Source organism: Falco punctatus (genome assembly GCF_963210335.1).
Source record: "Falco punctatus genome assembly, chromosome: 6".
Lineage (NCBI taxonomy): Eukaryota > Metazoa > Chordata > Aves > Falconiformes > Falconidae > Falco > Falco punctatus.
Genome location: NC_137585.1, coordinates 31,500,813 through 31,525,053, shown reverse-complemented (window position 1 = coordinate 31,525,053; position 24,241 = coordinate 31,500,813). Strand labels below are relative to the sequence as shown.

The 24,241-nt window shown below is 39.3% G+C and overlaps 1 protein-coding gene across 1 annotated transcript in view; it reads right to left on the bottom strand.

Annotated features, from left to right (window-relative positions):
- Positions 1-20,973, bottom strand: part of WASHC4 (WASH complex subunit 4) — a 41,460-nt gene extending 20,487 nt beyond the window's left edge. Inside the window, exons 1-16 of the mRNA XM_080394022.1 lie at positions 20,817-20,973; positions 16,664-16,803; positions 15,505-15,558; positions 15,321-15,386; positions 15,106-15,151; positions 12,603-12,670; positions 9,699-9,781; positions 8,635-8,677; positions 8,007-8,110; positions 7,278-7,398; positions 5,866-5,989; positions 5,651-5,778; positions 4,784-4,944; positions 3,078-3,204; positions 1,641-1,766; positions 250-357 (exon numbers count right to left, since the gene is read on the bottom strand). Of these exons, the coding sequence (XP_080250148.1) occupies positions 250-357; positions 1,641-1,766; positions 3,078-3,204; positions 4,784-4,944; positions 5,651-5,778; positions 5,866-5,989; positions 7,278-7,398; positions 8,007-8,110; positions 8,635-8,677; positions 9,699-9,781; positions 12,603-12,670; positions 15,106-15,151; positions 15,321-15,386; positions 15,505-15,558; positions 16,664-16,803; positions 20,817-20,877 (1,560 nt within the window). The 5' untranslated portion in view covers positions 20,878-20,973. The remainder of the gene's footprint in view (positions 1-249; positions 358-1,640; positions 1,767-3,077; positions 3,205-4,783; positions 4,945-5,650; positions 5,779-5,865; positions 5,990-7,277; positions 7,399-8,006; positions 8,111-8,634; positions 8,678-9,698; positions 9,782-12,602; positions 12,671-15,105; positions 15,152-15,320; positions 15,387-15,504; positions 15,559-16,663; positions 16,804-20,816) is intronic.
- Positions 20,974-24,241: the final 3,268 nt, after the last annotated feature.

Sequence of the window (24,241 nt, the reverse complement as noted above, 5' to 3'; positions counted from 1 at the left end):
GGAACACGACAAGAGATGCAGCAGTTTAAGGGAAGAGAGGAGCTATTCTTGGTCAAAGACAGATAACCATCTATGCTGTACAGTTTTTAGGGCAAAGCTCTGACCTACTGGAAAGAGGTTGACTATGACAGTGTAATTGACTACGCTACAGATTTTGCAAAAGTAAATAAAAATACTTCCCATTTTAAATTAACACGTTTTTTAGACACTTAGATAGGATGATTAATTATTAGAACTTGAATTACATACCTTGGCTACAGAAATAGAGTGAAGAGCCTGATACTGCAGATGCTGAGTGATGTGTGTCACAGAATCTGCCACAACCATACTTCTTCGGTAAAACATGTGTTCTATTGCCTAAAGTCAACCCCAAAACACAACAGTTCATGTAGTTACCAAAATCGTTGTCTTTAGAATTTGGCTTTATGATGGGTGACTCATCAACACTGCAAACAGAGATTCTTTCCACTTCGTGATGTACTGTTAGTAGCAATTTTAATTAAACCTTAGAAACTGAGAAAATCAGACTATTCAGGAGCGTCAAAAAGTTTTAGGACTGATACAAATTTTGTTGGCTTTTTTGGTTTGCTTTTTAAAAATAGCCCAGTTCTGTTCACCATTGCTTTCTGAAATTATCTCAAAACAGAGTATCTTCCTTTTGGAAAATGTACTAGAAGCGTGCAGTCCTGCACCTGGGGAGGAACAATCCCATACACCTATATATACTGGGAGTCATCCAGCTGGTAAGCACCTTGGCAAAAAAGCAAGAAACTGCTGGACACCAAGTTGAAGGTGAGCCAGCAGTGTGCTACAAAAGAAGGCTAGTGGTATCTTTGTCTGCACTAGACAGAAGTATTGCCAGCAAGTCGAGGGAGGTGATTTTTCCTCTCTACTCAGCACTGATAAGGCCACACCTGAGTGCTGTGTCCAGTTCCAGGCTCCTCAATACAAGAGAGACATGGACATACTGGAGAGAGGCCAGGAAGATAATTAAGGGACTGGAACATCTCACATACGAGGAGAGGCTGAGAGAGCTGGGACTGTTCAGCCTGGAGAAGCAAAGGCTTAGTGGGGGATCTTATCAATGTATATAAACACCTGAAGGGAGGATTCAAAGACAACTGAGCCAGGCTCTTTTTGGAGGTGCCCAGTGACAGGACAAGAGGCAATGGGCACAAACAAACACAGGAGGTTCCCTCTGAAAATCAGGAAACACCTTCTGTGAGGGTAACTGACCACTGCACAGGTTGATTGCCCAGGGAAATTGTGTCATCTCCATCCTTGGAGATACTCAAAAATCATCTGGACACAGATCTGGGCAACCATCTCTAGGCAGCCCTGCTTCAGCAGGGGGAGGTGGAACCAGACAACCTTCGGAGGTCCCTTCCAACCTCAATTATTCTGTGACACTAACTAAGGAAGCCAGTTAGAAGTTACATACAAATCAGTTCTAGCCTCACAAATATGTTCTCTAACCAAATCCACTCTTGAGCAAGAAGCCATGCATGCAAAAACACTTCCCAGCCAGTGGGTTTTGATTAAGGTGGGGTTTTTTAAAATATTTATTTAATATGTGATGTTTGATCAATGTCCTCTATAAAGGTCTACATAAAATTAAAAAATTTCATCCAGTGACCTACCTTCAGAAGTTCCACAAGTCTGCACAGAGCTTTCACCGAGGTTTTGGTCATAGGTTTTTGCATTGACATGTAGAGATTCATTGTAGTTTTAATGATGGTGCTAAGACTGTACGCATAAAGAAAACCCTAAAAATAAAATGAGGGGTTGGGGGTGTGGGAGAAAAGACTATTTTCACAACATGTCAATCAAAAAAATCCTCACTGTTTTCTTTCTTACATGACAGATAGCAACTTCTGCCTCTTCACACTACACAACCTACCACTCCACTTAAAATTTGGGATCCCAAAGCTGAATGAGACCCTTTTATTGGACACACATTATGAAACTACCTACGAGTCATTAGATCACCTGATCATTAACCTCTTCTAGAGCCACTCAAATTAAATATAGATCAGTGAATTATTCACACAGCCTCAAAGGTCTAATAATTTCAGACCTATTGTAAACCAACCCACCAAACAATTCCCATCCCCCAAACAGCCTGTCACAAAAGTAGTCTAAACCTTCCAGATTCCGTGAAATAAATACACTAACAGTATTTACACACTTCTACACTTTCTAAATAGAACTGCCCATCCCACAATAAAAAAAGCAACCATTTATTTCTAAATCAATGTATGCTAAGATTTTAAACACAAGGTTGATTACGTACAGCATGATGAAAAGTTACTCAACTTATTTCAAAGGAAAAGTAGTAACAATAAAAAGACTAGGAAAAGACAGCAAGTGGTGTAGGAAACTCAGTTTGCTACATAGCAAAAAATTTAAGCCCACCGCAAATAACTGAAGTATAAAAGCCACAGATCCTAGTACATGCAATTCTTGAGATATGGAATATTCAGGATAATGTTTCTATCACGCACCTATTCTCAACAGATTTCTGTCAGGCAGATAGATACATATAAAAACTAGCAAAAAATAAATTCAGAAATAAGATGCATCTTACATTAAGACTACATGCTGTTAGTAGGCCAAAAGAAAAGCAGCTGCCTCGGAACGTAGTAAGATTCTTGCAAAGTACCATCACTAGGCAAAGCACAATGAAACAACACAAACCTTTACTGAAAGTATGTACTGTGCTAAATAAAACTAAATTAGACACTGGTTCAGTCCAACACACGACCAACTCAAAAGGAAAAAACCCAAAACCTTTACTACAGAGGAAACTAAGCCTTTCTGATTTCCTAACTCAAGAGAAAAGTTAAAAATTTTAGCCACTGAATATTTAGTCATACTCACTTTCCATATATGCCTTATGGAAAGACCTTTTACAGATTTACTTAAAAGAATATCTCCTGGGCATTAAAAGCCTTAGAAGAATTCCCACATGGTAAAATAACACACCGATAATCACAAAACATCTGATTTCTTTTTATGTTCAACAACTTGCACCAAAACACCAGTTAGCTGCATCACTACATTAAAAGACTGCACACCTGGATGAAGACATTGCAACGGTTAGAAAGATCTTCAGCAAACTTATCCATGCGTTGCTCCTTTGACAAGATAGATTCCATTTTTGTCATCCACGAGCTCACAAAAACATAATATGACTGCATATCTCTGGAGAAGGAAACAAAACACATCGCTTGCTTCACAAAAGAGTATGAGGATTTTCTTTTCTCTTTCCAAAGCTTAAATTCTTACAAGGGAAATATGTTATATCTTCAAGTCCCCAAAATAGTAACTCGCCATTCCCAAACGTATCAGAGCCTCATACTCATTTACACTTGAATTCTTTACAGGTAAGGATTAGTTACTCTGCCAATTATATCTGTACAAGCATACCCTGAAGAGTCAAAACCATCTATCTTTCAAGAGAATAAATAGCCCTCTTAGCAGTACGTATACTATGCTTCTTTAGATGAAACTAGTAAATAAAACTCCCAGAAAATGCTTCTAAACACTAGACAAAAAAAGTCCTACACATTATGTTAATTTTTTCCCTCCAAGTCTGGATTTCTGTCACATACATATAAATACACACATAAATATAACTTGTCATTACATCAATGCCAGACTGGACTGCTCTTAAATAACGGCATTCTCCAGAAGTTACTCTGCTTGGATCACACTAGTTGTAATTAAATGTTTAACTAGAGTTCACTTTTAAAATTGCTATTTATTCCATGCTACAGAATTGTGCCAGTACAACAGTACTTACTGTAGCAGTTACAGCAGGAACTTATTTAGTTCATTGATTATGACACCAAAAAATACACTTTAAAGAGTACTCATATTTAAGGCAACAGTCCAATTATTAAAGGCAGTACAGAATTTGTAAGAAACCAAGAAAAAGTTACTGGCAGAATTCAAATCAGCAGATGCAAATCATCTGGATTTTATTGCAATATCCTTAAAACTGCACATCCAAGTCTTATGAGGAACAGGTGAGGGAACTCGGGTTGTTCAACCTAGAGAAAAGGAGGCCAAGGGGAGACCTTATTGCTCTCTACAACTGCCTGGAAGGAGATTGTAGCAAGGTGGGTATCGGTCTCTTCTCGAAAGTACAAGCAGTAGGACAATTGGGCCTCAAGTTGACAACAATAGGGAAATAGCCTCAAGTTGACAACTAAAAAAAATTTCAATTAGTTTTTAAACACATTTTAGAAAGAACTTAGAAAATTGACCTGAAAACTACATGCAGAACACAAAACAAAAGAAGCGTTTTCAAAGACCATTAAACAAGCAATTAAAACAGTCATGAACAAAATAAATGCTTACAAAGAAAGTATCATCACCAAGCAAAGAAAAACTGCTCTATAAGCCTACTAGCGACTTACCTCCATAAACACATAGAAAGCATAGAGCCCTAATACAAAACAAAGCAGCTCAGGTTACTAGACACTAGCTTATTTAAACAAAAACAAAAAAAAGTTGAAAGTATGGAAATAAAGAACTGAAACAATCAAATATTTAGATTTGCCAGAAACATTGTTATTTTGGTGACATAACACACATTCTTCTGAAAGCATGACATGAAAGCTGTTTTGACCAACACTTTTTCAGTGACACTAACACACACATACTGCTGCAGCGAAGCAGAAAAGTTGCTTAACACCACTGAGCCACACTACACACACTAGTACGCTTATAAACTATTTGCCAAACAGCATCATGAAGCAGTATTTAGGAAGCTTACTTGGTAAGTGACTGTGCCTTCTGCTGTAGAAAGTTCTCCCTTTGTGTTTTAACTGTATGAATACTTTTCTTGTCCAGAAGTTTGGCAGCAGTTGGTATCTTCTGAATCAGAAAGTTGTCAGCAAACCAGATAATGTTAGCAGTTAATGTGATGGCTGGTACCTGGGGGTGTGGGTACAAAACAAAAAAAGGGGGGGTGAAAATACTACAAAGTAGCAGTAAACATAAGTAACTACAACAAATACTATGCACCATGCATGTTTCTTATGCCTCTTTTGAACCCTAACACCCAATTCAGTTTATTTCTGCATACCTAGTTTCTACAAAGTATTAAATTAACATGAAAAAAGGTTTCTCCCCTATAAACCCACTAAGGACACCAGAAGCAAAGTTATTACACTTTTGGTGATTTTAAACTGTATTAGAGAATTAGATTCCATAATAGCACCTGATATGAAAAAAATTCCAATCACCTTTGGCCTTAGAGGTCTTTCAAAATATGTACTTATATCCAATGTCAAAACCTACAGCATTTATTCAGCCCCACAATACTCACAACTCAAACAATTATTTTTGTCTTCAGTGCCACCTTAATTTGAGAAGAAACATTTTTAAATGGTAATTTCAAGTTATTTTATCTTGCTACTACATGAGTCCACAGGTTTTAAACCATCTTTAAAAGAAAATGGAGGGGCGGGTATGAAATTCTGAAAAGTTGAAGTATCTTAACTTTGCTTTCTGCCTTGTTTTGGTAAATCATGTGTTCTTTCTTTTCCCAAGTCCATGCTACACAACTAGAAAATTATCTACTTCATTACTGAAGATTTCCTCTCCCCCTTAATTACTGACAAAAGAATAAAGCATTCACCTTTTTGCAGACATCCAACAATGACTTGTAAAATTTCTTGTCTATGGTCCGAAAAATCTGAAAATGCAGTACAAAGAGGCCACAGATGCCTACGTATTTATCTCTCTGGTCAATTTCTGAAGGTTCACCTGCAGAAACACACCGGTTTTAAGCCTACTCCAAGGCAAACAGTTTTAGAAACTGAAGCTGGCAGGAGAAGCATGAGCTTGCATTACCAAGTTTGGCTTCTACATTTGCAAAAGCTGTGCGAAGAATATAAGCAAATTCTTCGGCAAACGTGCTGTTCTTCGACACTGACACTCCACCATTTACAGAATCAAATTGTTGCTCTATACAGGCCTGAGCAAAAAGGGGAAAAAAAAAATAATTTTTGACCTTGAAAGAATACCGATTTTGTAAGAGAATAATACTGTAAGAGCACACTGATTTAAGACTAACCTGTAGTTAGTCCTAAACTTCACAACATAAATATTTTTAACTATGCTTAAATTATTTAAGTATAATAACAGAAAACATTAAAAACCTCTCTTACACATAATATTAAAAAAAACCATTTTATTTACTTTACATTTCTATTAAGGGGGATTTTTAAAGAAACCATTTGATGCGATAGCGATAAGAAACTGGATAGGTATTTTTATTACTACATTATAATATGTTACTAACTATCCATTAACTAAACAAGATTATCATGAAAGTTGCTTATAGCATAGGGTTCATGAGCCTGTAGCATAAAACCCTGCACCACTGGTAGCGGTTTAAAAAAAATTGCCAAATGCACACAACAGTCAACATATAATGAGGGTTTTTTACTAACGCAACATTAAAGAAACGTACAATGAAAAATGAATAGCTGGTAGTAACGTTTGAAAGAATAAATAATTAAGCACAGTTTGGCTTATCTACAAATTCCCTTTTGAAGGCTTTTACAGAACAAAACCTTTTTCTCTATGCCATTTAAGATGTAAGAACTGAGCAACAGTACTGTTGTTCAATTGACTCTGCTGTGACCAGGTTCAGCAATGCAGTCCTCTGCCTGCTATGCAACAACATCTGATTTCAGTGTCTCACATACAGGCTTACCTAAAAAAAGATGGCATCTTGTACGAACCCATTTAAGTTAAATGTATCAAAAAAGTAACAGTCCTCCTCATCCCCCTGTTTGCTTGCATGTTTCAGGGGGATACACCACAGAAACAGTGGCTAATCACAGCTACCTCTCTCATATGCTAGGAATGAGACAAAATATGTCACAAGGGGTCACACTTAACGTATTTTGCTATATATTTATGCTACATAAGTCTGCCCACTATTAAAATTTCTGGTGAAAAACAGACTCCCTGATAATACACAGTCCTCATGCCAAGCTGTCTGTGTTTCTTGACTGCTACCATTCAAAGCCTGGCACAGCTCTAGCACATGAGAAGAGCAAGGAAGGATCTTACAATAAAGCCTTTTTCCCCACCCCTGCCCTCAGGCCCCACGCACAGATCCAAGAGCCAAATTCACATTATCACTGTATCTGGAGCAAAACAAAACAAATACAAATAAACCAACCATTTGAAAAAGACTGTCGCTTTAATGTAATAGTTTCCCCTATCATACTGGGGAACATTAATTTTATTACCTGAAATATGATTCCATCAAGTAACTGGCATTCCAGTTTTAACAACAGCTTTTCAAACGGCTTCAGTTTATCTTCTTGAATCCCAAACTTAGAAGGGTTGTGATGGACAGATTTTAGCAGCCTACAGGAGTAGGTATGGAACACATACATACAAACATTTAATTAAAACACACCGATCCTGTACTATTTTGGGAACAGATTTTAACTGCCCATATCTGTGCCCAGCAGCAACTCCAAAAGAAAAACAAAACAAAACAAAACCCACTAGGACTGTATAAGGCATGTGCATTTGAATAACTCCCATTTATTTAGGTATTCAATGAAACAGTTATTGTTCCACTAATTTAACTACCTTTAAAATTGTTGACTCTCTAGCTTTTAAGATAGAGTTCTTACTTAAATCTGTATGCCCAGCCCCATGATCAACAGAGATAGGGATAGTCTTAGACCAGTTCTGTATAAAATTAGATCTTACTGAATACATTTCAAACCCCACCAACTCTGTCAAGATGCTTACCATGAATTGTAAATGTAACATTCAGCACTTTAAAAACTTACTGGTGATGCTGCAAGGACACAGTGGGGGCTTAGCCCTGCTCTTCATTAAGATTTCTGGAAAACTCTCGGGGCTACCAAAAATCCACGTTCCCACACTGACATTGTTGGCACAAACACATACACACATGCTGTTATCTTGTAGGGGTATTTTTCACACCTTCAGAGACACACCTCTTATACATGGTCCAGTGATCTTTCAGAGTGGCGTGATTGTCAATTATTTCATCCAGAGTGATTAAGACTGTGAGCAACTCTCCCAGATGCTCATACATTGCCTGTTTTAATTAGAAAAAAAAAAAGAAAAAAGAAAAGGACGATAGTTATTGAAAAGTTTATTGCAGTCATGTGTGGCATATAAAATTTCAGTTCCCTTCAATATATTATCAGCCAACAAGACATCAGCTAGAGAGTTAAATCAGAGATTTCTTGGTTTGGTAGCTTTAAGATTTAGTATTTCCTGTAGTGACACAAGGAACATCAGTTTGCATACAGGCATCACTAAGTTCACTGATCTATTTAACATTGAATGTAGGATTTTTCAAATTGTCTACACGCAGAAGTACATACTGCACACAGTAACGGAGCATGCAAACACTTTTCAGCTAAGAAAGCTACAATATGACAGACATGGAGATGACAGACCTTTCCACATAAAATGCCAGGAAAAAAACCAACCCTTTAAAGGAGATTCCCGATTAAAAGTTGTACTCAAAACTCACTTTCTTGCTGCTTTTCTCAGGATTAATGATCAATATTAACATATATTAACATAAGCAAAAGGGTTCCAAATCATTCCCACCTGAAAATGAACTCCAGATGTCTCTATAATGTTAGGTGCATTCCTGTAAATAAAATAAAAAATGTTAATGCCTTTTTGATCCTTAGAATGGAGCATATTTATGGATTCTGCATCACAGCGTGTTCTTTGGTTTTTGGGGTACATTTTTCTTCATTAAAATAGTAACTCCAGAAAACAAAAGAACCTCAAAATCTGATTAAAAGTATATGCTATGTGAAATGTGTATGCTATGATGAAATTTAATATTGCATTTTTAAATGTACAGCATGTGTGACTGGTTCAAACCACTGCTTGGATTCAGTGCACAGGTGTATCGGCAATTCCCAATTCAGTTATGCTAACAGCAAGTAGCCTTGATATGTACAGCCTTGTAGCCCAAAAGTACAAAATCACTTCACATATTTAATAAAAGCCATGTCCAAGCTACACATCCAGCACATACAGAAAGTCTAACAAACAAAACTGAGAAGAATGATGCTATCTTATCTGGGGTGGAGGGGAGGAATCAAGAGCCTTGCAGTTATATTCAGAGCTCAACTCAACAACTCTATTCAGAGCTAAACTCTCCTCAGTTCTCAGAGGAGCTAAACAAAACAGTCCTTACTAAGGCTCAACTTCAGGTGTTAAAACTATGGTTGTTCCATGAGAAATATATACTAACATTTACATATTTAAAATAGACCGTGGAAATTATCTGATTTTTAAGCTTCTAAAGCTACTGGTATCCACTGTATCAGTCAACAGGAGGAATCTTTCTTTCAAACATGGCAAGGATGAAAGAGTAATCTTAATCGAAAAGACTAAGTGCCTCTGAGGCACCAATTCTATCAAAAAATGACAAAAAAAGAAACTCACATCTCATTATATAGAAGCACTGCCTTTTCTGAAAATAAAAGAGATCCACTTCTGTAACGGCTTATGAAGTCTAAACTTGCACAGCAAAACACTCTCCATATCTCTAGACAACCATAGTCCAAAAATGAACATACCTTAGACAGAACATTCACATTTTATGTATTTGCTTAACTACATAAAACCAATATAGTATTTTAGGGAATAATTACTTGTTGCTGGTATAGAGAACAGCCAACTGATGCACTACATTCACCACCACTTCGTAACACCGGGTAACAAAGCAAGACAGCTCCTGAAATACAAGAAAATAAAATGCATATGTATGTATAGACCTTCTTCATACATAAGCTGTCATGACACCCAAAAAACTGAACATAAATCACTGAGCTTGCAGCCCAAGCTCCAGCTATATCCCTAATCCAAGTCATTGGACAGACCTACAGCATGGTGGAAAAAATACTACTAACAGCTCCAAAAAAAGAATCTGGGACTAAGCTAAGAAGCTACTGAACACAAGCTTCCAGTACAACTTGGACTATTTATAGCATTGATTTAATTTATCAAAGACAGTAAGAAGTGACTTGACAACAGTGCCCAAGTACCTTCAGAGGAAATAGCCCTAATGGAAAAGGCTGTGCCTTTTCCCACTAGATTCAAGGGTCATGCTCTGGGAACTGGTGATAGCTGAATTCAAATTAGAAGTTAACACAGAAGCCTGTACCTACTGTGAGTGTGATAAACCACAGAATACTGCTTTAAAAAAAATAAAGGTAATACTTTTCAGAGGTATGCTTGACTAAAACAGAACTTAAGCTCAATTACATAGTACAAAATGAGTTAGAACAGGTCAACTCTGACCACATAAAGGACTACCTTAATATCTATACTGGATTTTAACAAGGTATTCCTTGAGCAACAGGATGAACAAATCTGAGTTGCCCTTAACTGCAATAATATTTGCTCATTATTGCACCCTAAAACCTCATCAGGGAAAAATCAGTGTGTGATGAGAAGAGGCAGTCAGCACACAGATGGCTTCATAGCAGACAGCCCACACCGGCTAACCAGCCAGTGTACCATTCCTGCCAGAAGGCTGGCTAACAGCTGAATTCCATCTTCCTCTCCATCAAAAATAGATCTTATTTGGGCTTCTGCCTTCTATTAGTCACCAGTTTACACAAAACATAAGTGTTGTTACTTCTTATACTTGTATTGCTCTAATAAACGCAGCTGAAACAAGGCAACAGAATCCAGGGGAATGGATTAATAGACAAATGAGATCATGTTTCCTGGGGAAGGGGCAAGCAGCTGCCATTTCAAAACCTCTAGGAACTAGTCCAGTTTAACAGCACATGCACTTTAGCAGCTACATAACACAGACAAGATTGTAATTTTATTATCACTGTCTTCTGCAGGGTCAAGAGTATTTAACTAGTGTTTCACAGCATTATTTTTTTAAAAAAATGTTTTGACATAGCAAATTTGAGGCTGTTACACCTAGTTAATCAAGAAATCCCAAACTCAGAAGAGCCAATAAACCAACAATGGACTTCAGCTCTGTGAAACCAACATTCCACCTCTTTTGTCATCTTCATTCATATTTTCATGAATGGCCCTTGAGGATATGCTTATAACATTGACCAGAACAGCACTTCCAAGTCTATGGATATAGACTACTACTGAGTGGGTTCAGGAGAATACAACAGTTGAAAAACAACAAACTCAATGAGGAAAAAGTTTTCCCCATAGCTTTATGAAAAGCAATACACACCTCTTAGCAGAGTAATACTCCCTCCAGGGCAACATCCTGCATCTCCCTTCTTTCCAAAGTTGCTCAATAATCAGCAAGCCATCCTAGCATGCTAAGCTGGCTACAAGCAATACTGCTATTTTTGTGTGCACCGTTTACCCTACAACTATACACATCAGCATATACCCCATAAACAAACATAAACTTGTTATACAGAGCGGATTTGCAATGTACATAGATATCCATACAGCCAGTCACCCTGCTCTCAACTTCCACCCAGACAGGGCATCTGTAGAGGGGAAAGGACCTACCTGTATAATGTCTGGAAAACCACAAGTGTAAGTAGCCCTATTTCAGAATTAGTAAAATGTCTCAAACATCTGCTCAGAAAGAAATAGAGAATGAAGGATGAAACTGACAAAGCTGATAGGACAAAAAGCTTGAAAAATGGGGACACCTCAACCCCCACTCCTTCCAGATACCATGCCCCAGTGCAGTTGTTAGGGTAAAAGAGACTGAAAAACAGCTTCCTATACCATTCAGCCTACAGCTCAGTAAATGACTACTGCCATGCTACTATACAGCAAGAACAGGAATTTTAACCTTTGTTCAACTAGAATTTCTTTACACATTCTGGAAGCTTCCTGTATGTTCTCTACTTCAACACATACATTTTACTACAAGAAATATGGCATAAAAATAGGAACATTTTTGGGGACAGGACAGTCACTTAAGCTATGCTAAAGACAAAAAAAAATCCCACAGTAGACTGAAACCCAAAAGGACAGGAAATCCTTAGAACAAACACAGGTCCTGTTTTCATGTAAAAGGACCCTGATAACAACCAAACTGTGTAGGAGAGAAGTGTTCTTCCCTGAAAGTTTGAGTGAGGCACAAGCAATTTTTTTCTAGGGACATGTTTTAATTTTACTTTCTTCTACAAGCTAAAAAAAAAAAAAAAAAAAATGTATAAACAATTAATCCATTCCCAGTTCCCAGTGTCCAATGAAAACTAAAACTTGCTAATCAAAATTATAAAAACAGGTATCTTTACTATCAAATGAAACAACCTCAATTATCTTTTTACTGACATTTTCTTTCTAATATATTTAATCAACAATTAGACAAACTGTAATTTCCTCTCATTAGACTTCCAGAGTTTTAGACAAGCATAAAAAAAACCAAAACAATGTGTGATACATCAGCTGGTTGTGACAGGTCTGCAGGCAAAACATAGTAACATATCAAATGACTGCAATGCCTTTCAGCAAGATGCAAGCAGGATGCTGCAGATGGTTAAATCTACTTCGCAAGTAAAATCAAGATTATAACTGCTGTCCAAAAAAATCAAAACATACCATACCTGCAAGAAAGAAACAAATCTTCCCATCTGTATTTGGCAATCTCCCTCCACCATGCTGGAATCTGTGGCTTAAAAGACAAAACACTTGTCACTGCTTTCAAAAGCCTGCGTTATACCTGTTAAATTAACATTGAAGCTTGCCCTCCAAGCCATTTCTTTGTCATACAAGTGGAACACAATATTATAAGCATACTGATGGAGCTTTAAAAACTTTTTAATTTTGCTTTCCTAAGCTGGACTTATTTTTGAAGTTTCTTTCTCATATAAAGTTACATTGTTTATAAGTTAGATACAAAGCAGGGAGAGGGGAGTGGGAGTCTCAATCATCTGAAAAAAAATAAAGAATACAAAATGGCATTATTTAAAGGCATATATATAATGTAACTTCATATAAAATTTTCCATTTTAAAAAGTTTCTGTGACAGTACTAGGTATTTGTATTGCAAGGAACATCCACTGGTAATTATTTACTGAAAGAATATACTACATGATTAGTCAGACGAAAAAGTTGTGTAGCATATGATTTCCTCAAGAAACTGATTTTCTTTTTCCTACGTATCATCCTGTACAAAAAGAAACGGCTCACCACCATAGCTTCAAAGCACTTTGTGTAACAAAGTACACTAACAGCACACTATGAAATACAGTAATATTGCCAATGCCAAACTGTTTCTGTCAGCTGGAGCAGTCGTAATACCACCGGACAAAACAGTCTTATTAATGCTCTACACCTGAAATTTTTTTACTGGGTCACTCTGAGCAATAATGGATTACAATTGCAGGTTTAGCTGCTTAAGAACTGCAGGTAAAGATACTGCTTCATAGAATATGTTCTTTTAGAGCGGTCACCAGAAAATAAAATAGAGTCTCCATACTTCTGTGAGATGGAGCTCTGGGACATTCTAAATGTTCCATGCTTCCCCTTTACACATTTTATGTAATGTTCATTATTTTAAATTAAAAAAAAAAAACTATCAACATTAACCATTTAAAGATGAGCCCTAGCCACTTCAGGGACAAGGTGGAAAAAAATGTTACTTTATACAGAGGGAAAAGGGTAGTATTTGTTTAAATTTCAGCCATCCTTCAGTCAGTAACTTTGCCAGCTGGTTCAAGTAAGCAAGCAAGCTTGCTGTTATCAAAGCAGGTGCTACAAGGAGGGATACGGAAGCAGAGAACAATTTCTGCATCCCTACCTAACTCACAGAAGGCTGACCTCTCAGCTCCTGCCATTCTCAATCATTCCCTGCAGACCATCCATCAGGAACAAACTGCTGCTGTAACACACTAATCTGCAACAGTCTGACTTTTTTCATGCTAGAGACACAGAGAAGTTTTCAGGGATCCCCTAGTATCATTTTGGCAGCATATCACTTTCTTTTAAGATATTTAAAACCATGTCTGACAAGAAGTGAGAATCTGCTAAGAAAAAAAAACCCAAACCACACAACGCCACACTTCATATTCCTTAACTGAACCACAACAGTCATCTTATATAGCACTAAAAGAATGATAAACAGTGCCTAGCTCAAAGGTTTCATATTCCTCAATATGTCTGTCTCAGTCAAGGGTCTTGAAAAACTTTAAAAAAAAGCTCCTTTACAAGACTACTATGAAAAGGCCTTCCCTTCCTCTCAAATTTCTGAAATAGGAAACAAAGTTAGGTGTTACGTCTCTAAACCCATTAACATATCCAGTCCTCAGGACCAAGATCTGCACTTATTCCCAGACTAAAGTCCTTTAAGGTGGAAGCTTAACACCAGTCCTTCAGAGGAGTTCTAATTTAACTTCATGACAAAACCCAGCTTTCACCTAAAGCAGGGTTTCATGATTTGCCAATTGAATCACTTATGCCCCTGTATTATGTCATGATCTAAATAGTAGTGCAAGTACTACTACCTGCACTTGACAGGCAGGTGACATTACTTACGCAATCATAGCTGTTCCAAGAGAAGCTGCAGTGTGTTAAAGTAGGCAGGACTTGGTCCAAGTTATTTGTTAATGGTTTCATTGTTTTATTACTATCAAACTGCAGATCTATTATTTTACTACAACCAATGTAAAATCTAGTCCCAGTAGAAAATAAATTGGTTTAGGGTGTATTTACATGTGAAAAACAGGTTTTCAACATCATACTTTGAAAAATAGCTGCTAGAGTATATAAGCTGTACGTTATACATTTAATACAACCTCAACAGCCTGTACTCCCTACTTCTCATGTAAATAAGACTGCAATAAAACTTCCCGTTAATGTAACAATACATACTGCAGGTAATGGGGTTTTACAGATCAATCTTAGCATTATCTTAAGCTAACTCAGGACAATTACAGGACACTAAGATATATCCATATGAACACCAAATAATGGACTTTGTGGTTATCAGTCAAATATACAAATAAAGCATGTACCTGTATAATAAAATTACACTTATTGTAGCATTTAAGATAACCTGAAGCAACTATGTAAAACTACAAACTTTTACTGTAAAAGGGAGCTACTTACCTCCTTCTCCATAAAACAAGAGGCCATTATAAAATTTAGTTTCTGCCTAACAACAAAAGCAGAAATTTGTTTTTTAATAAATAGGATATATGAAATCATGCTACAAAAGTTATTTAGACATATCTTGTTTCTTTACTGCTAAAGAATAAATCTACGTATCATGTGACAATCTGCAAACATTTTCATACATATTAACAAAAGATAGCTGAATTTACCTCATATTTTAACTTCTTGATTTCACAGCAAAGAGCAGCATACACAGTTATTACTTTGTTTAGAACCTAGATTCAAAGGCGGGGGGAAAAACCACAGAGATTACAAATAGATTCACATTCAGAGGGCTTGGTTTTAGCTAGAATAATTCTATTTTGTTTTTTCTTTTATGTATAAAGCATTTACCTTGTTTTCTGTCTTTATGAGCTCCAGCAGGGAAGACTGTTCATATGGCAAAAGCTAAAATAAAAGAAGAAAAAAAAAAAAACAAAAACCAAAAACAACCAAAACCAACAAACAAACAACTTTAGAAAATATTGGTCAAAAATACATTTATCCAACTAGGTAAGTATTCCACCCCCCGGTTTAATCTCAGATAGGGTCCGTAATAAAAGAGCAATAATTGCCCATTACAGGTAAGCTATGCTGCAGGAAACCTTCACTCTTCACATTTAGATGGAAATACCTTTCCTTTCACTCCAGGCAGAAAGGCAAATAACTAGGTACACTATACAGCATTTCCAACAATTTACTTACAAAACTTGGAAAGCAAAAGCATGGTTGTTATGGAGTATGTAGAAAGGAAACCTAAAACATCAATTAAGAATCCCAAATGCAGGAAACAGGATGCATACTGTATTATTTGTATACAGGCACTGACATTTTGTACTGAAGTCAGCCACGATATTGACTAGTTCATACATATCCAGCACTGTGGTGGCCCTACACGTAATTTATTCCAATTATTCAGACAGATGCTTGCTAAAGAGTGCATCTTCAGCGCAGACAAGTTCCATATGGTAACAAAAGTGCTTTTAAATGCACTGCATTTTAAATTTCTCTGTAAATTCAAAGAAAAACCATAATGTTCCACAGAGGACAGAGAACTTACGATCAAGGAAATAGCCACCTCTGGAGGACAGAAAATACTGTACCAAGGCTATTACGTCAAAAGACAACTATAAATACACACATAGTTTGCTCTACAGTTATACAACTATTTGTAAGCTCTTCTGGAACCCCAACACCCAGATAAAGAGTACCAACACCCATAGGGAAGAAGTTTGCTGAAATTCGCCTTCCCAGCACATGAAGAACTCTTAAGTTCCCTTAACTTCCACTAGTATCCAAAAGACTGGAAAAGAATAATATGAAAACAACTTCTCTTATGATACACACCAATTTTTTAATTATTTGATAATTAAAATACTACTGGATAGGTTTCTCAAACACAGAAGTCAAAATTTTAAGAGCACAAATGCATCAAGCTTTTACTTCTCAGGTTTTGAAGGGAAGGAGAAACTAGGAAAATAACAGTTGCAATGCATAAGAAATATATGAAGACCTTTAATGCAATGGGATCAAGACTGAAGTCCCAAACATCTCCAACAGAGTCATCCAAAGCATCTTCAATTCTCTTCAGCTGAGATGTATATTCCTCAAGAAATTTTCCATAATTCTTCAACTGCACTTCAGCATGAATTTCTGAGAATTGATAACATTCGTACAGTTTTATAGACTGTTCAGTAAACTACAATTTCAAAAATTTATTAAAAAAATATTTAACCTGTTGCTGTTTAGCTCCAGTACTGTATTCCTCATTTTGCTGCAGCATTTTTCCTTTAGACAATCACATCTTTAACATAAAGTTCTTATTTGTTTAAAAACAATCCTACAACTTAGTGTCAGTTTAAAATAAATCCAAATACTACTTAAAGAATACCAAATATTTAAGTGGTTTGCAGAAAATTATTTTTTAAACATACATATATTTTCAAACTAAAATCTTAACAAACCTAATAATCACATAAAGATGCTGAGCAAAGAAACAACTGTAGAAATTAGAACAGATGATTCTACCCATCAGCTGAACCAGTACATAAACAATTACACTAGAACTTTGAGGCAAAGGGTCTAATCATTTAGCCTGAGCAGCAGCTGAATTAGTAGCAATCCTCCTACTCTTTCCCTGCTACCTCTCAGTAAGTTACTTAGGCATTACATGGGAAGTTTATGGCTTTTAATCATTCCCTCCACTTGCAAATTCACCATCTTCAAGCAGAACTTTTCTTCTGCTTGGCACCTGAATACTGAAATGCAGAGCTGTCCCGTTACCTTTCGAACCTACTTGCCCCAAATGATAACATCCACCTAGGCAAACACCAAGAATAGTAGTATTAATTAGCAAAGAAAGTCTAAAGACAATCAGTCCACAAAAGTTTCATTCACTCTATCCTGATCTTTCGTCTTCCCACATTAAAACACTCCCCCCCTCCTCCCCAAATTATATACAATTACTGACTTAGTTGCATAATCTAAACTACAGAGTGAATGATTACAGCTCAAGCCTTCAATACTCAGTAAGGAAGCACAATCCTTTCTTGTGTGAAGACTAAGGTGTCTTCCCCATAATTAGATAACAAATCTAATAGCTTGTGACCTTCTGCTATTTGGCAAAAAAAAGGATTATCTAAAAAAGTTAGAGAATGTAAGTCAGCCGAACAACTGAATTTTTTCTGAACAAGAATTCAATTCTCACGTAGCTTTAGACACTCTCATTCCACATTTCAGGAAGTAGGCTGCTCTAGAAAGTTAAACACACTTAGATTCTTTTATTCTGCACATTTAACCTCTTACCCATCCACACTGCCAGTAACTGCCAAATGGTAGTTGATGGGTACTTCAGTGGGAGAGCACTGCCAAATCAATTATCACTTAGACATTTTTTGGAGAAAGAAAATATTTTACTGAGACACTGAACCGGGCATAAGGGGAAAAATTAGTACGGAAAAATTAGTACGGAAAAGATGAGGATTATGCACAGGTAGGCTGAGACTAAGAAGGCAAAATGACTGCAGTGAAGTTCTGTCTAATTCTAAGCTACTACTTTGAAGCCAGCAGCAATGCCAACCATAAGGGCACACAGACTGAAAAGCCTGTCCAAGAGGGTCAGTAAATTCTCCCACACCAAGTTCTGCATTAGTGCTGTTGGCCTCTACCTGTACCTGCAGCCTAGACAGTGCACAGGCACTGTCAAGATAAGGAGACTGAATTTCATGTAAATGGATAAGCAGCAAGTGAACAAAAAAAACCTCTCCATCAGCAGTATGCACTCCAGACACTGATGTGCAGCCCTTGAGTTGTATCATTGTATTATTCCATTCTACTAAATTCATCTCATCTTTCAAGTTCCTTCCAGTGCATCTTCTGGAAGCTCTGCTGCAGAAAACTAGTAAAACACTGATGGATGCAGAGCCCTGCAGAATGAAGTTTAACCAGCCACCATGTCAGCTTCAGTACTTTACTGCTAGAAAACGCAGAGTATGGAGACTTACCATTATAGAGTTATGCTGCAGTATACCCCTAATCCCATCTCCTCCCCTCACATAATAGACAAACTAAGCAGCAAAACTGACGGGAGATACTGGGGCTTTATCAGAAGAACAGCAGAAGATTCCAAGTCATACAACAGTAGTAAATTAGCACTGCTGTTCAAATCAACTCCCCATGAAACAGGCAGCATTTCTCAAACAAAATCTTGCAGCAGTGCTGTGCTAGAGACCCACAAACTGTCCCCTTTCCAGCAGCCAAATGATGGGTTTGAACAATGCTATAGCTCAACTTAACTGATGTTAAATATTTCCAATATGTAACTATTGTTAGCCATCAATTTGCCACCTTGTACTGATTATATACAAAATAAGAGACAAGCGTGGATAATTTCTCACTATTTTAGACAGACAAGAGAGTGAAAGCTTCTAGCTAGCCAGAGTCAGGTATGGCTGAACTGATTAAAAGAAGGACTTGGAGATGGGGGAAGATGCAGAAAAATTTTCCTAAACAAACTGGCTCACACAGAGAAAGAAAAAGAAATCACAGAAATCAGATTTTTTTTTTTTAAGTTTTTCTTTAGAGCAGCAGACATACTTCAAAGGGTAGAATGCATTTACAATAAGGTTTGATTTAGTTTCTCCTCAGGTGATAAAAACATTATAATTCGAACAATGAGAGAGATCTACTCAGCAGTACAGATTCCCCAACTCAATCTTCTTCCATAAAATGAGCAATATCAATAGTCAATGGACTTAATGCCACAGCAGCATTTGCAAGTGCCATGTCCATAAATACCTAAGACAGAAATGCAACAAACTTACTTAGTATCTTGTGTCCTCGGTTGAGGACATTATAATCGCTAAAGGTTAGTGATATAGGTATAAAATGAAAGTAGACAGTAATAACAACAAAAAATGTTTTTCAAGTCACAGGATTTTTCTTTGGCTTTTCTCTAGGACAACACCGTGTGCTGTTCTCAACAGATCGGCCTGTTTGTTCACTGTCAAGATGGTGGTAACGAAGCATACTATATCATGTAAAGTTCTCACAGCTGCACTTAATGTCATGGTCAAACTAGCAGAGATCTGGCATTTTCAGTAAAAGCTACATTTTCCATTCTACAGCTGGAGAACTGGTAAAAACCTTGGCTCTGGCCAGCTTCAGTTTCCACTGAAATCCAAACTAAATTACTATGGTATAAACAGTATCATCCCTTGGGATAACATTATATATGAAACAGTTGGTCCATAAGTGACATATTTTCACAGAAACACCTGGTGTAATTATTTTGGCAGAGTTCAATTTACAGTGTGTATTACAGTGTGACAACCATACACATTCCCTGTTTAGAAAGTAGGTCACCTCCACAGGCTGAGAAAAGCGTGGATTTTGACGGGCACACAAACCCACTATCAAAGACTTCAGTATCACAAGGTCTTACTTAATTGTTTTTTAAAGGTGAAACTGCAAGTGACCACCCAACTCCGTGCCAGCAAACCTCTACCAATGGAAGCTGCAGATAACTAACTTATCCCGGTATGACTTCTCTGGCTAACTGAGGAAGCAATTGCAAAAATTTGTGAGCCACGAGAAATGATCAGGAAGGAAAGAAACACCGTCCCCACGACAAGAACCTCTGTTCCTCCTGCCTGGTTCGTGCAAGGGAAGGTCACACAAGACTGCCACCCCCCCACCCCACCCCTGCCACACCGGGGCACCGGAGGCGACCCCCCGGGGGGGTAAAGGATGATGGGTTGGAAAAGCCCCTCTCCCACCCCAAACAATCCCCGACAACTTGGGTGGTAGCCGGAAAAAAGGCCACCGCGGCACTCTACGCCCGCGGGCCCGACCGGAGGACGATGCGCGCAGGGCGGGCGGCCGGGGTAAGGGACGCGGCGAACACCCGGCTCCCCTCACCGGGCAGGGTCCGTGAGGGAAGCCGGGAGGGTGGCCCCGCTCAGCTCCCACGGCTGCCTCCTCCTCCCGCCCGTTCCCAGCGGGGATACAGCGACGTGAGGGGCCGGGAGGGGGCCGGGGCCGGGAGGGGACCAGGGTCTCCTCAGCCCGCGCCTCCCCCCACGCTGTAGCGGTTCCCTCCGCAGCCCCGCCGGCCTAGCGCTGGCGCTGGCCCCGGCCCTCCCGCCCCGCCTTCCGCCAGCGCTCACTCTGCGAGCCGTCGTCGAGGCGGTCGAATTCCCAGTCCGGGGACAGGGTCTCCAGCGCCATGGCCAGCGCCCGGCAGCGGCTCCCCCTCCTCCCCTGACTCAGGCGCACGGGACTTCCTGCCCCGCCGCCGCGCCGTGCGCTGGGAAATGGAGGCGGAGGCGGGTGACTGGACTCTGGGGGGGGGGGGAGGGGGCGGCGGGAGGCAGCGCCCCCGCCAGGACAGCCGCTGTGCTGCACCGCCCCTCCCGCCGCCCGCTCTGGCAGTTCCCTCACGGCGCGGCGGGCCCGGGCTGGAGCGCCGGTGTCGCCAAGTGCCGGCCCCACGGCGGAGGTCAGGGGGATTAACGCAGAGGCGGGGCCGGGAGGAGGCACGCACTGCTTCGGCCCCGTGGAGGCAGCCGCCGCGGGCGGTGGCGCTGCCGAGGTTCCTGCGGAGCGGGCAGCGGCGCCTCAAAGGTGCGGTGGGGCAGGGGCGTCCCCGCTCTCCCCTTTCCTCTGACTCCCCTGCATCTGTTGAGCCGATCCTTTCGGTGAGGCAGGGCCTGCCCCTGAGGGACCGGGGCTTCGTCGGTGAGGGAGGGCCTGCCCCTGAGGGACCGGGGCATCGTCGGTGAGGGAGGGCCTGCCCCTGAGGGACCGGGGCATCGTCGGTGAGGGAGGGCCTGCCCCTGAGGGACCGGGGCTTCGGGAGCTTTCCTTCATTTTCCCTGGTGTAGTGGGCCCCATCCCCCTCACACCGATTGCACACCTCTGTCACAGTGCCGAGAAGAGGGAAAGCTCTGCCGGGTGCAGTCGATCGTGTAACACACGGACACACACACCCCTTTCTGACGGTGGAGGAAGGACGGGTGGGAGGAACTACTCCAGCCCGGGGGCAGGGTCTGGAGCTGAGGCAGTGCCTGGGGTGGCTGCCAGCAGCAGCACCATCTCACCGTCTCGCTGCCGTTTGTTGTCACACAGAGCCATGAAGCACTTACCTGCATGCGGTCTGTCAATGATTTTTTTCCAGGGCCCGGATGGGTATATCAGAGAATAAAAATAGAAGTACTTTGGGTAACAAAAGAAGTACCCATTCGGGGCCATTAGCAATGACCACAGCAATTGAATTCCCTCCGGAGAATCTGTAGCATCAGCAGAAAAGGAAATGGCTTCAAAAGCAGTGTCACCAGCAGTGCCAGTGGGGAAAGAGCAACAAAAATAGCAACTCCCGTAAGAAATGTATCAGTAAGTGCAGGATTGATACCGACAGAGTTCAAATTAAATGTACACACGCTTTAGCTATTGTAACTTTGAACACTCAGGATGTCAAGGATGGAATTTTGTAACAGGAACTTTTGTAAAAGGAACTTATCTTAGAAAATGGCCATATAGACTTTAGCGATTAAGGAAGACCAGGATACTTACAGAATACTACAAAGCACCTGGCGAGAATAACAGTTGTGGGGTATCCTGGAATTAACTTCAAAATGAGTAGGGGGCACCCACTCAAATGACTACCGACGTCCACCCCAGACCCCCCCATGCATGTGTAGTATAGTTTTACAACATTAGCAATATGTTAATATAGTGGATAGGGGTGGTCAATGTGAGGTATATGCCAAACTAACAGATTATGTAAATTTGAGTGTATAAATAATGCTAAGCTTTCTGTCTAAGTTTGCACTTTGTTTGGGGAACTTCCCTCAAGTGTCCGATTCTGCACACAATTGGATAAAGCAATGTCTTCTTCCTAAATGTAGCCTTTTCTGCATTTCAGGAGCTCGGGTAAAACGATAACAGGATCATCCATAAAAGCTAATTCTGCAATGCAGCAGGTCTGAAAACAGCACCTGTTACAACTGTTTTCTGATTAAATGGAATCCATCCCTTGGAATCTACTGACTTTAAAAGTTTCTAAGGAATAAACCTTCTAAAGAAGGTTGGCAGGTTTATTGTTGATGAAGTTTTACCTGTTAAAAATGCATTCTAAGACGCCAGTCTGGGTCTGGCAAAGAAGAGATCAAATTTAGTTTTGTGTGAAATGACATAAACAATGTTTGGAATAACTGGAATATTTTTAAGGGAGAGATGTCAGCTTTGGTAAAGGCTGTCAAATAATCATAATAAAAATATGTCTTCTCTACTTATTGGCTCCTGTGCAAGTTTAAGATGTTCATATTGGGGCTTTTCAATCCCTAGAAATTTAATTGTGCAGGACATTAACAGCTGGCAGTGAACACAAGTGTCTCAAAGGAGATGTTAAGTACTCAAAATGAAACCACAATTTATGCTAGACATTAAAGATTGCATTCTGTCTACAGACATGCAGATGCAGCTTTCATTTGCCTCAGTAGAGCTACTATACATTTAGTCAAAGCCAACATGTCTTCCAGTTCTGAAAACCAAAACAATCTAATTTTTTTCTTTACAAACCATATCTGCTTTCTTTGCAACAAATATTGTTTCTTTCTGCTATGGAAGACTACACATAAACAGAGGCTTTCAAACTACTTAAAAAGTAGTCACCAGGCTTTTTGTTACCTGCCTCAGAAAAACTTGATCTTGAAATCTGCAGGATGATACAAGAAGGAAACTTGTAGAACTGGCACTTGGTAGGGCCCTCCCTTCCCCACATTGGAATTGAATTTGTAAAGAGTGAAATACTGTAGGGTTGGTTATTACAAGGTTGTGAGATCCTCAAAACTGCACGCAAGGTAACCCAACTGGTTGGTCGATACAATAGCCACAGCAGAGTGCATTGTGATCCCCACAGCATAAACTGACATAGACCTTATTTTTAATATAGGAAAAGCAAATTATTTTAAAAGAAAATGTATTGAAGTAGTGCCTTTTTAGAAAATGATCAGGAGGCTCTTTAACTGGAAAAAGCACAATTAGACTGTAGGAAGTACACCAGCCAAATTTTATGCTGCCATTCACGATGCAGTTACTTGAACGACATACTAGCAGATTTTCCTTCGGCTCACTGGGTGGCAGTGTTTTGTTGCTTACACTGAAGTTATTTAGGTCTATTCCGGATGCTCCTAGAATTCCTATTTCATCTGAAAATCTGATTTAGATTTTATCTTGAAGCTGACTGTTTTATAGTGACAGCAAGACTAGGTCAGCTTTGATTGATGACAGGGGAGTTAGAACTAGATGATCTTTAAGGTCCCTTCCAACTTAACTGTTCTATGATTCTGTGATGTTTTCTGTGCTGTTTTACCAGTGAATGGCTTTATGCTGTTTGCTCGTGTGAAATTATCGACCTTTTATAAGCATAATTTCTGAAAGCTGAGTGGCACTCATGGCTTCCATTTGTACCAGGAAGCTTTTATTTGATACAGCTTCATTTTTTTGCTAATTGCTAAGATTGCTCAAATATCTGTTAGTATCTTCAGGTAATACAGTAGTCAGAAAAATCTCTAGACTCTGTTTAGAACAG